This window comes from Haematobia irritans, chromosome 1, assembly GCF_050003625.1.
Source record: "Haematobia irritans isolate KBUSLIRL chromosome 1, ASM5000362v1, whole genome shotgun sequence".
Classification (NCBI taxonomy): Eukaryota; Metazoa; Arthropoda; class Insecta; order Diptera; family Muscidae; genus Haematobia; species Haematobia irritans.
The window spans coordinates 203,369,933-203,382,922 of NC_134397.1; the positions used below are offsets into that span (position 1 = coordinate 203,369,933).

General features: G+C 30.4%; 1 protein-coding gene across 2 annotated transcripts in view; it reads left to right on the forward strand.

Moving 5' to 3' along the window:
• FER (tyrosine-protein kinase Fer) overlaps window positions 1-12,990 on the forward strand; it is a 272,860-nt gene that overhangs the window by 43,966 nt on the left and 215,904 nt on the right. For both annotated transcript variants that reach the window (XM_075292598.1, XM_075292599.1), the window contains exon 3: window positions 9,742-9,929. In XM_075292598.1, coding sequence (XP_075148713.1) covers window positions 9,742-9,929 — 188 coding nt within the window. The remainder of the gene's footprint in view (window positions 1-9,741; window positions 9,930-12,990) is intronic.

Below are 12,990 nucleotides of genomic sequence, written 5' to 3' on the forward strand. Positions count from 1 at the left end.
GTTAGAGATCATATACTAACACCATGTGCCAAATTTCAGCCGGATCGGATGAAATTTGCTTCTCTTAGAGGCTCCGAAAGCCAAATTTGGGGGTCCGTTTATATTGGGGCTATACGTAAAAGTGGACAGATATGCCCCATTTTCAACACCATCCGACCTACATCAATAACAACTACTTGTGCCAAGTTTCAAGTCGATAGCTTGTTTCGTTCGGAAGTTAGCGTGATTTCAACAGACGGACGGACGGACATGCTCAGATCGACTCAGAATTTCACCACGACCCAGAATATATATACTTTATGGAGTCTTAGAGCAATATTTCGATGTGTTACGAACGGAAAGACAAAGTTAATATACCCCCATCCTATGGTGGAGGGTATAATAACATTTTATTATTTTTCACTCCTGTTAAATCTTTAACAGAGCCCTGTTAGGGCTATGATTTACTTAACAGGGCTTTGTGCCGTAAGAAGGCTAACATTAATTGACTTTATTTTCGCATTTTTTTTCTAAATTAAACTTTTCAATTAAATTTTAATTTTTTAATATTTTTATTTAAATTTTACTTAAATTTTCTCCTTTTATTCAATCTTCTGTCCTTATGACCAGGGCTGTGGAGCCGGAGTCGGAGTCTGAAGATTTTGCTGGAGTCGGAGTCGGAGTCGTAAAAATTTTGCTCGACTCCGACTCCGGCTCCGGCTAAACCACATTTTTTTAAAACACCACATTTTTGTAACTAAGCAAGTTTTTACGCAAATTAGTTTCCATGGCGTTATTCATTCGATCAATGTACAGCATGACTGTAAATGAAAATCAACTTCCAATTAGGCCTATCTTTTTATATTTCCTAGAATGTTAGACTAGCAGTTAGGCTGGATCGATCCATTTTAACCCTTTCACTACCGAACATTAGGTTTATGTTAAAAACTTTAATTTTTCTTCTTTTTTTACTAGTACTAACAGCATGTAAAACAAAAATTGTTATTTTGAGAGCCTACCTCAATTACTTCAAGAGCTATATGAGCTTGTTCTGGAAACTTGATTCTTGATTTGTGACCAAATGGCCTTACGAAAAGAAGCGCTATTTGGCCTATAATATCCTTCACAGTGTGAGAAAAAATACAAAAACGAACCCGCTATAGTTTTTGTATAAATGTCCATTACTAGAGACATACAGTAGAAAAATTGTCTCAAATTTTCGTATTTTTCGTTTATTGTTAAAGAAGTTTATAAAAATATATTTTAGTGGTCACCAATATGGGAAATATTTATAGCTTATTTAGATTAAAGCCTCTACTTTAAAATAACATCGAGAAATAAATCGAATCTAAGTGGGAAAATAGAATTTGGTGTCTTTTTCGAATGTCCTTCTAAGTGGACATCGGTAGTGAAAGGGTTAATGCCCATATCAAATTATTTGAAATATTTCGAACAATCGAAATTATTTTTTTAAAATTTTATTTTAAGGCCATATACATAACATATGTGGAATATTGACAGAAAATTTTTTCAAAGTTGTTTTTTATAGAAAATTTTTTCAAAATGTTATTTCTATAAAAAGTTTTGTCAAAATTTTATTTCTATAGCAAATTTTGTCAAAATTTTATTTCTATAAAAAATTTATTCAAAATTTTATTACTATAGAAATATTTTTTTCTATAGAAAATTTAGTCAAAATTTTATTTCTATAGAAAATTGAGTCAACATTTTGTTTCTATAGAATATTTTGCAAAATTTTATTTCTATAGAAAATTTTGCAAAATTTTGTTTGTTACACAAACATTTTTTTAAAATTTTATTTCTATTGATAATTTTATTTCTATAAAAATTTAAGTCAACATATTATTTCTATAGAAAATTTTGCCAAAATTTTATAGTAATAGATTTTTTTATTAGAAAATTTGGTCAAAATTTTATTTCTATAGAAAATTTTGCCAAAATTTTATTTCTATAGAAAATTTAGTCAAAATTTTGTTTCTGTAGAATATTTTACAGAATTTTATTTACTACACAAAATTTTTTCAAAATTTTATTTCAAAATTTTATTTCAAATTTAGCAAATTTTATTTCAAATTTAGCAAATTTTCTCAAATTTTTTTTCTTACTGATGCACACTGATACTCATTGCTATAAAAATTTATGCAAAATTTTATTACTATAGAAAATTTTTTTCTATATAAAATTTAGTAAAAATTTTATTTCTATAGAAATTTTGTCAAAATTTTGTTTCTATAGAATATTTTGCAAAATTTTATTTCTATAGAAAATTTTGCTAAATTTTGTTTCTACACAATTTGTTTTTTTTTTTTTATTGTATTTCTATTGATAATTTTTTCAAACTTTTATTTCTATAAAAAATTTTGCAAAATTTTATTTCTATAAAAAATTTATTCAAAATTTTATTTCTATATATTTGATCAAAATTTGATTTCTATAGAAAATGTTGCCAACATTTAATTTCTATAGAAAATTTAGTCAAAATTTTGTTTCTGTAGAAAATTTTGTAAAATTTTATTTCTATATAAAATTTTGCAAAATTTTATTTACTAGACAAAAGTTTTTCCAAAATTGTATGCTCACTGATACTCACTGCTAAGTTGAAAACTTGTAGAAATGACTCAAATTTTCAAATTTTTCAAAAATGAATCATAAATGCATTTTTGCAAAATTGTCTAAACAATTATAAATATTTCCCAAATATTGCCCGAGATTTTGTAGAAGTCTGATTTGAGATTTTATCAAAATGTAGATCTAAATACAAAGTTGTGCAGAGTATATTATAATCGGCCCGCCCGACTTTAGACTTTCCTTAAATTTTTTTGTGTTAAAATTGTGTTACGTCCCATAACGTTAGAATTAAATTTTAAGTACATAGATTTTGTAGAAGTATATACAATTTTGTCTAAATCGATTCAGATTCAAATTCAGGCATATGGGAATATAAACCTTTATATAGCTCGCAACAAATTTAAAGGATTTGAGATAGCATCAATAATTTTTGTCCACAAATACATATACATTGCCCTAAATTTGAAATATAGAGTTCAATTGGCATCTAATGTGAAATTAAGACCTTTTTTTGCACACATAAATAAATACGATACTTTATATCGATCCACTCACGGTACCCCCACAATAGAACTACAAATTAGTGGTATTAAAATGAGATTTAGTTATATTACCCGGAGTCGACTTCGTAGTCGGAGTCGAGCTGATGAAAAATGCTGGAGTCGGAGTCGGAGTCGAGCAAAATTGGCTCGACTCCACAGCCCTGCTTATGACTACATCATAATGTTGTTTTAAACCTTCCACATTGCATCGGGTGCATAATCTGCATCTCTGTCATAATTAATATATTACTCGCATTTTTTTTGGCATCGCTTAAAATGTTCAATAAAACCAATTCTGATGCCATTATCCATAATATTCTAAATGTTATTAATGATGTCCGGCTAACCAGACAGATAGACACGCCGTTGCGGTTTATTGCTCACCCCCATCCCTAAATCCGACGAAAAAGTGAAAGTGTAAATCCATGTTGCGATAATGAATGGTCACCACTGGTCTCGTTGGTCAGCAAGCACTGCGATTTTGTTCATTTCGATGAATGCAGTGCACATTGCCGGAGCTTCATTTTCATTTGGCGACATTTATTGGCAAAGTGAGGGTTTTTGTTTTTTCTTGTGACTGCACGTCGTTGTTCATGAATGAAATGTCGAGTTAAATAATTTATTTCATTATTGGAGATAAACTAAAAGATTCGTGCAAAAATAAAACAATAGCGTAAAAATATCAAATTTTTTACATATGACAAAAATACATGCAATTTTGCCGATACGTAAATAAATATTTATGCGTATAAAATGATTGGAGAAGTAACGAGGACAGTGTTCAAAAAGGGTAGAAAAATTTTAAAAAGTGAAGGAATTTATTAAAATTTTTCCTGTGAACCCAAATTATGTTTTTGGTCATGGTGAAATTCCGAGTTGATCGGAACACACCTTTAATGTGATTCTTTAAAATAAATTTTAGTTTTATCACTTCTAGAACCACTGTGCCAATATACAATTATTTTTTTATTGAATTGATAGTTATAGGATTTTTGCAAACTTTTTAAGCCATACTACTGCCAACCAATCTGTCTGTCTTTCTGTCTAGCAGTATATCGTACAGAGCTGTTTTGTGGTATTACAAAGTGGTTGTAGTAAATCATGGTCTCTATCCATGAAATGATACATGATCCGTTTGTCGGGAGTTTTTATTTCATGGTTGGCATTTGCATGTTGCACAAGTTTCATTTTATTTCAGTTAAAGTTTTCATTTCGGGTTTTGTTTTTGTTTTTTTTTTTTTGCGATTTCGTTTTTATGTGGAAAAATGTTTTAGTCAGATATCTTGGAATGTCAATATAACCACAAACATGTAACACTTCCATATATTTGATGATATGGGGAAAACCCGTCAGATTTCCCCCAAAAAGAAGTATTATGAAATTGCATAAGCCCACATGGTGGGTGAGTAATGCAGTTTAGAGAACTTTGGGGAAATTTATTCAAGGTTAAAGAGAAGTTATAAAAGATACCAAGCAAGAATACACTTTGCTGAGTGTATGCCCATTAAATTTGTGATCTTCAAATGTAGACATTTTTACAATGTAAAGCGCCTATGTCCAGAAAACGGTTGCCACTCGTGCCAAAAATTATCTACCAAAATCAGCAAATTTTGTTAAATTTTATTTCTATACAAAATTTTGTCCAAATTTTATTTCTATAGCAAAATTTTGTCAAAATATTATTTCTATAGAAAATTTTAGTATAATTTTATTTCTAAAGGAAATTTTGTCAAAATTTTATTTCTATAGAGAATTTTGAAAACATTTTATTTCTATAAAAAATTTTGTCAAAATTTTATTTCCATAGGAAATTTTGTCAACATTTTATTTCTATAGAAAATTTTGTTACAAATTTTATTTCTATAGAAAATTTTGTTTAAATTTTATTTCTATAGAAAATTTTGTCAAAATTTTATTTGTATAGAAAATTTTGTAAAAAATTTTGTCAAAAATTTTATTTCTTTTGAAAATTTTATCAACATTTTAGTTATATAGAAAATTTTGTAAACATATTATTTCTATAGAAAATTTTGTCAAAAAAAAAATTTATTTCTATAGAAAATTTTGTCAATATTATATTTCTATAGAAACTTTTGTGAAAATTGTATTTTTATAGAAAATTTTGTCGAAGTTTTATTTCAATAGAAAATTTTGTCAATATTTTATTGCTATAGAAATTTGGCGAAATTTTATTGCTATAGAAAATTTATCAAAATTTTATTTTAATAGAAAGTCAAACATTTATTGATATTTTTTAAAAATTTTATTTCTATAGAAAATTTTATTTCTATAGAAATATTTGTTAAAATTTTATTTCTATAGAAAATTTTGTCAAAATTTTATTTCTATAGAAATATTTGTTAAAAATTTATTTCCATAGGAAATTGTGTCAAAATTTTATTTCGATAGAAAATTTTGTCGAAATTTTATTTCTATAGAAAATTTTGTCAAAATTTTATTTCTGTAGAAAATTTTGTCAAAAGTTTATTTCTGTAGAAAATTTTGTCAAAATTTTATTTCTATAGATATTTTGTCAAAATTTTATTTCTATAAAAAATTTTGACAAAATTCTATTTCTATAAAAAATTTTGACAAAATTTTAATTCTATAAAAAAATTTTGTCAAAATTTTATTTCCATAGAAAATGTAGTCGAAATTTTATTTATATGGAAAATTTTGTCAAAATTTTATTTAAATAGAAAATTTTGTCATAACTTTATTGCTATAGAAAATTTTGTCGAAATTTTATTTCAATAGAAAATTTTGTCATAATTTTATTGCTATAGAAAATTTTGTCGAAATTTTATTTCTATAGAAAATTTTGTTTAAATTTTATTTCTATAGAAAATTTCGTCAAAATTTTATTTCTGTAGAAAATTTTGTCATAATTTTATTGCTATAGAAAATTTTGTCGAAATTTTATTTCTATAGAAAATTTTTTTACAAATTTTATTTTTATAGACAATTTTGTCAAAAATTTTATTTCTATAGAAAATTTTGTCAAAATTTTATTTCTTTAGAACATTTTGTTTAAATTTTATTTCTATAGAAAATTTTGTGAAAATTTTATTCCTATAGAAAATTTTGTCAAAATTTTATTGCTATAGAAAATTTTGTCGAAATTTTATTTCTATAGAAAATTTTGTCGAAATTTTATTTCTATAAAAAATTTTGTCAGAATTTTATTTCATAGAAAATTTTGTCAACATTTTATTTCAATAGAAAATTTTGTAAAAATTTTATTTCAATAGAAAATTTTAACAAAATTTTATTTCTATAGAAAATTTTGTCAAATTTTTTTTGCTATATTTTATTTCTATAGAAAATTTTGTCGAAATTTTATTTCAAGTGTTGTCAAAAATTTATTGGTATTTTGTAAAAATTTTATTTCTACAGAAAATTTTGTCAAAATTTTATTTCTATAACAAATTTTGTTAAAATTTTATATCTATAGAAAATGTTGTTACAAATTTTAGTTTTATAGACAATTTTGTCAAAAATTTTATTTCTATAGAAAATTTTGTCGAAGTTTTAGTTCTATAGGAAATTTTGTTTAAATTTTATTTCTATAGAAAATTTTGTCAAAATTTTATGTCTGTAGAAAATTTTATATATTTAGAAAATTTTGTCACAAATTTATATTTAGAAAATTTTGTCAAAATTTTATTTTTATAGAAAATTGTGTTACAAATTTTATTTCTGTCGAAAATAGAGTCAAAATTTTATTTCTATAGAAAATTTTGTTACAAATTTTATTTCTGTAGAAAATTTTGTCAAAATTGTATTTTTATAGAAAATTTTGTCGAAATTTTATTTCAATAGAAAATTTTGTCTTTTTGTATTTCAATAGAAAGTGTTGTCAAAATTTTATTGATATTTTTTAAAAATTTTATTTCTATAGAAAATTTTGTCAAAATTTTATTTCTATAGAAAATTTTGTTAAAATTTTATTTCTATAAAAAATTTTGTCAAAATTTAATTTCTATACAAAATTTTGTCGAAATTTTATTTCTATAGAAAATTTTGTCAAAATTGTATTTCTATAGAAAATTTTATCAAAATTTTATTTCTATAGAAAATTTCGTCAAAATTTTATTTCTATAGAAAATTTCGTCAAAATTTTATTTCTATAGAAAATTTTGTTAAAATTGTATTTCTGTAGAAGATTTTGTCAAAATTTTATTTCCATAGAAAATTTTGTTAAAATTTTATTTCTATAAAAAATTTTGTCAAAATTTAATTTCTATACAAAATTTTGTCGAAATTTTATTTCTATAGAAAATTTTGTCAAAATTGTATTTCTATAGAAAATTTCGTCAAAATTTTATTTCTATAGAAAATTTTGTTAAAATTGTATTTCTGTACAAGATTTTGTAAAAATTGTATTTCCATAGAAAATTTTGTCAAAATTTTTATTTATTTATAGAAAATGTTGTCAACATTTTATTTCAATAGAAAATTTTGTCAAAATTTTATTTCAATAGAAAATGTTGTTACAAATTTTATTTTTATAGACAATTTTGTCAAAATTTTATTCCTATAGAAAAATTTCGCAACATTTTATATTTATAGAAAATTTTGTCGAAATTTTATTTCTATACAAATTTTGTTTAAATTTTATTTCTATAGAAAATTTTATATCTATAGAAAATTTTGTCAAAATATTTCTCAATCTGCACGATGGACATTAACTACTCCATGCAGGTTTGTTCTCGCAACATACTCGACGTATGTTGCTAACCATTGGTGCAATGGTTAGCATGCCTGCCTTGCATACACATGGTCGTGGGTTCGATTCCTGCTTCGACTGAACACCATAAAGTTTTTCAGCGGTGGATTATCCCACCTCAGTAATGCTGGTGACATTTCTGAGTATTTCAAAACTTCTCTAAGTGGTTTCACTGCAATGTGGAACGCCGTTCGGACTCGGCAATAAAAAGGAGGTCCCTTGTTATTGAGCTTAACATGGAATCGGGCAGCACTCAGTGATTAGAGAGAAGTTCACTACTGTGTGTATTTATCACAATGGACTGAATAGTTTAAGTGAGCCCGATACATCGGGCTGCCACCTAATCTATCCTAACCTAACATACTAGACGTGATCGCTCTGAGTATAATTGAATAAGAGCAAAAGAAAATTATGAATTCGTTGGTAGTGAGGACATCATGGTAGCAACAAGAAGTTATACGCAGATTTTGTTGCTCATACAAATGTGTACTAATTATTTTATGTCTCCTCGAATAGGTGTACTCATATTGAAAGTACACGTGTACTCTGCATATACAAATGGAATTTTGCAGACTCATAGTACAAAATATCAAAAAATTAATAAACATTCCTAAAAAACAAGTCATTACAATTTGTGTTCTTAGACATTTTAGAGTTAAGACCTGAGACACATCCTACCCCTAGGGAGCCACCGTGGTGCAATGGTTAGCATGCCCGCCTTGCATACACAAGGTCGTGGGTTCGATTCCTGCTACGACCGAACACCAAAAAGTTTTTCAGCGGTGGATTATCCCACCTCAGTAATGCTGGTGACATTTCTGAGGGTTTCAAAGCTTCTCTAAGTGGTTTCACTGGAATGTGGAACGCCGTTCGGACTCGGCTATAAAAAGGAGGTCCCTTGTCATTGAGCTTAACATGGAATCGGGCAGCACTCAGTGATAAGAGAGAAGTTCACCACTGTGGTATCACAATGGACTGAATAGTCTAAGTGAGCTTGATACATCGGGCTGCCACATAACCTAACCTACCCCTAGCAATAGGAAATACAGTGATATAATATTCCAATAATCTTGCGGAAATATAATGATAAACTATTTGTACTTAAAAAGATTAACACCGAGATAAGTCAGGTATTGATAGAAAATCGCTTTAATGGTCAAAAAATGTGGAATTCATGTTCACATATTTAACCAAAAAAAGAAAAATACTAAACCATTTTAGTATGCACATCTTGTCAGGTTTTATTTTTACACCTCTAACAGTGTGGTTATTGCTTCACTAAGTGAAATTTTCTCTTGTATTCGAATCGAAACTATCATTTATGGTTGTTTTGCACTGAAAAATCCACAATTAGTTATGCCATAATTGGCAATGACCAATAGCAAGTCAAAGCTATTTGGAAGTGAGATGAATGGTTAATTATCACCGTCATCGAAATGGTGCCCATCATCGTCACCACCAGCAATGACCATCATTACGTCTGTAGATGATTGTCATTTCGCAAAAGGTTAATGTTAAATTGTCTGGTTGTAACTAAAATATTTATGTGTTTTTTGCCATGATTTAGTTTGCTTTTTTTGCAAAAAAAATCGTAACAATTGTATAATAAAACTGGAGATTGGTGAAAACTTTCTTTGCAGACAAAAAAAGAAGAATGATAATAAGGGAAAATTACTTGATGGAGTATAGCTTAGTTTTCTTACGATAATTGCCTACAGGTTATGTAAAGCTGAGAAAACTAATAGCTGATCTTTAAAGAAATTTGCCAAAGTTGTCGTGAAATTGAGAGAAATGTGTCTACACAATCCAACCGAATTTTGCTTGGATTTTTTTTTTGTCGCAGAATTTTCTATTTTATTGATTTTCATGAAAAATTTCTTTCTTTTTTTTTTGAAATTTCAGGTAGTCTCATTACAAAATCCTGGCGCTCGTACATGGATGAATTGGATCAACAAGCAAAACAGTTCAAATTTAATGCCGAACAACTCGAAGTGGTGTGTGACAAATTGGCTCACTTGTCCCAGGACAAGCGTAAGGCTAAGAAAACATACCAGGAAGAACATACGAAAATTGCAGCCAGATTAAATCATGTAAGTCGAATTGATTGTTAACTGATTTTGTTGGGGTTTAGTAAAGGGCGATACGGTCAAAATTTGGTCAATATAAACTTGACGTATTTCTTTCAATTTTGCATTTAAAAAACCTGAACATCCCTCATGAAGGTGTGTGTGTGTGTAGAATGTTGCTCCTATTTTGATTTTGGAATTCACTCTTCAGATGTCAAAATGCCGTCCAAGCAAGAAGAGCAGCGTATCAAAATTTTGCTCGCGCATCGCGAAAATCCGAGCTACTCGCACGCAAAGCTGGCAAAATCGCTAAAAGTTACCAAATCAACCGTTACAAATGTAATTAAAGTGTTTGGGGAACGTCTGTCGACAGCCAGGAAGTCTGGATCGGGGGGAAATCGAAAATCGGAAGCCGCTGAGACGACGAAGAGAGTTGCCGGTAGTTTCAAGCGAAACCCTAACCTCTCTCTCCGAGATGCCGCAAATAAGCTGGGTGTATCGTCTACAACCGTACATCGAGCCAAAAAACGAGCCGGACTATCGACTTACAAGAAGGTAGTGACTCCAAATCGCGATGATAAACAAAATACGACGGCCAAAGCGCGATCTCGGAGGCTGTACACGACGATGCTGACGAAGTTTGACTGCGTGGTAATGGACGACGAAACCTACGTCAAAGCCGACTACAAGCAGCTTCCGGTACAGGAGTTTTATACGGCAAAAGGATGGGGAAAGGTAGCAGATATTTTCAAGCACATAAAACTGTCAAAGTTCGCAAAGAAATATCTGGTTTGGCAAGCCATCTGTACCTGTGGCTTGAAAAGCAGCATTTTCATAGCTTTCGGGACTGTCAACCAAGAAATTTACGTGAAAGAGTGTTTGAATAAACGTCTTCTGCCTTTCCTGAAGAAACACGGTTGTTCCGTACTGTTTTGGCCGGGTTTGGCATCTTGCCATTACGGTAAAAAGGCCATGGAGTGGTACGCCGTCAACAACGTGCAGGTGGTTCCCAAGGACAAGAACCCTCCCAACACGCCAGAGCTCCGCCCAATTGAGAAATACTGGGCTATTGTCAAGCAGAACCTAAAGAAGACCAAAAAAAAACTGCTAAGGACGAGCAGCAGTTCAAGGCAAACTGGCTTTCTGCGGCGAAGAAGGTGGACAAGGTGGCTGTACAAAATCTGATGGCAGGTGTCAAGCGTGAGGCCCCGCAATTCGGATTTGGAAAAGCGAAAGCCTAACTGAATATTTTTCCTGAATTTTATCCTAATTGAACTTGAAAAAGAAATTTGATTTGATTTTTTAAATAAACGATTTTACCGATTTACACGCGTTTTCCCTTGACCAAATTTTGACCGTATCACCCTTTAATGTTTAGGCTCGAGCTTTTGTCGGTACAATACCGTCACAATAATTAAGAAAATAAAAGACATCAATTACAACGATTTTCAAAGAGATCTTTGTTTTATACTGTGCTCTCAAATTCCTCGGAAACAGTTTCGTGCTATCTACAATATAGCGAGTATTTTTTTGTGCGAATAAGGGTATGCTTTATGCACTTGACAGTGTGCTCATCCGTGGGCCAGACTGCATTACAACCTTCCCTCTTCTACCTCGCAATCGTTTTCGCATTACTTCGAGGTGAATCCCACGTGGTCCGTGATCATCTCTTTTTAGCCCGCATCGGAACTACAGTTTACATTTTTCATGTCGCCGCGTTCATGTTAACTTTTTCGTGCAAAGAACGTGGTCTACAAAACTTCTTATGATGTACCAGTTCCTCTCACTTTGTACCATCTTGCGGATCACATTTCTCGATGAGACATGCCCAATTTCATCTTCAAGCGCTCTCCGCCATTCTGCCCACCGGTTAAATAAAAAAATGTATTCTCGGCATAATCCGTGATCTCGTTTTCTTTGTAGTACAGTTTTCTTCAGAGCTACATTTCCCCATACGGTGCCGATAATTTCGAAAGTTACTGTGGCCAGAGGCATCTGAGTCATGTAATAATAAGGCACTTCCCCATATCTTCTATCTCGCCATAATTGTATGTCGGTGTGGCCGTCTGCCCTTTTACTCGTTCCTCCATCGTATTTTATCACTGGTCCCTTGTTGGATGTTCACTATCAAGTTTTTAGTGCCTTGTTGTCTGGCCTCGAAAACCTTTTGTTGCTCGATCGCCAGGAGGTCGTTCCTGCTCGGCTCCCCTGATAATGCTCCTATTACGATCCAATTTGCGTTTCCAGATCAATGCCACTTTTAGTTTATTCTCGTTTGACTAAGGAGTGCCCGTGGGTATCGTCCCCTTACCGGACCCATCTATAGGAAACTCTTGTGGGCCATGTGTCAAAGAAGTCGTTGGATATCCTTGCACTTTTATAATACGTTCACAATTTTTCACAGCTGACCTATATGTCGTCCACCAATCGACCACCTGCAGTCCTCGATATTAGTCTGATCTCAGCCTCTTCGCAGTACATTTAATAGGACCATTCATTTTATAATTGACTTCTGTGTTCGATAATACCAATCTCGTATACGAAACCATTTCAATGGAAAATTTATAATAGAGATTAATGTAGGGTTTGAAATCTGGAATATTGTTCTTTGTAGTGGAAGATGGAAAAACAGAAAATTTCCAATAAAACTGACTTAATAATTATTTCTTGGAAATATTTGATAATATCGATACGCTATGATAATAATAAGACTGCCAGAATTTATTTACCCAAGCCATGGACCATTTCATAATTATTCTCACACCATTCTAAGTGGCGGCCGGGCGGCCGGTCGGTAGACCTATTAAAATCTTTTATTTGTGTTAGAGCAAAATAAAAACAAAAACCAACAAAAAAAATAATCATGGTAGGAAATTATATTTCTTTCCATGAATCCATATAGTACCCACTCCATCGCAAAAAAAAGATCTAGGAACCTTTGGTTCTACTGCAGTTGGTGTGGATTTCATTTTGTGTTCAATGTTTTTGGAAGCAGACAAGAGCAGACAACAACATGTTGCCCCGGCTAAAATGAATTATTTGTCTATTAAAGGTTCTTTATAGCAGCGCATGTATGGGCCAGGAG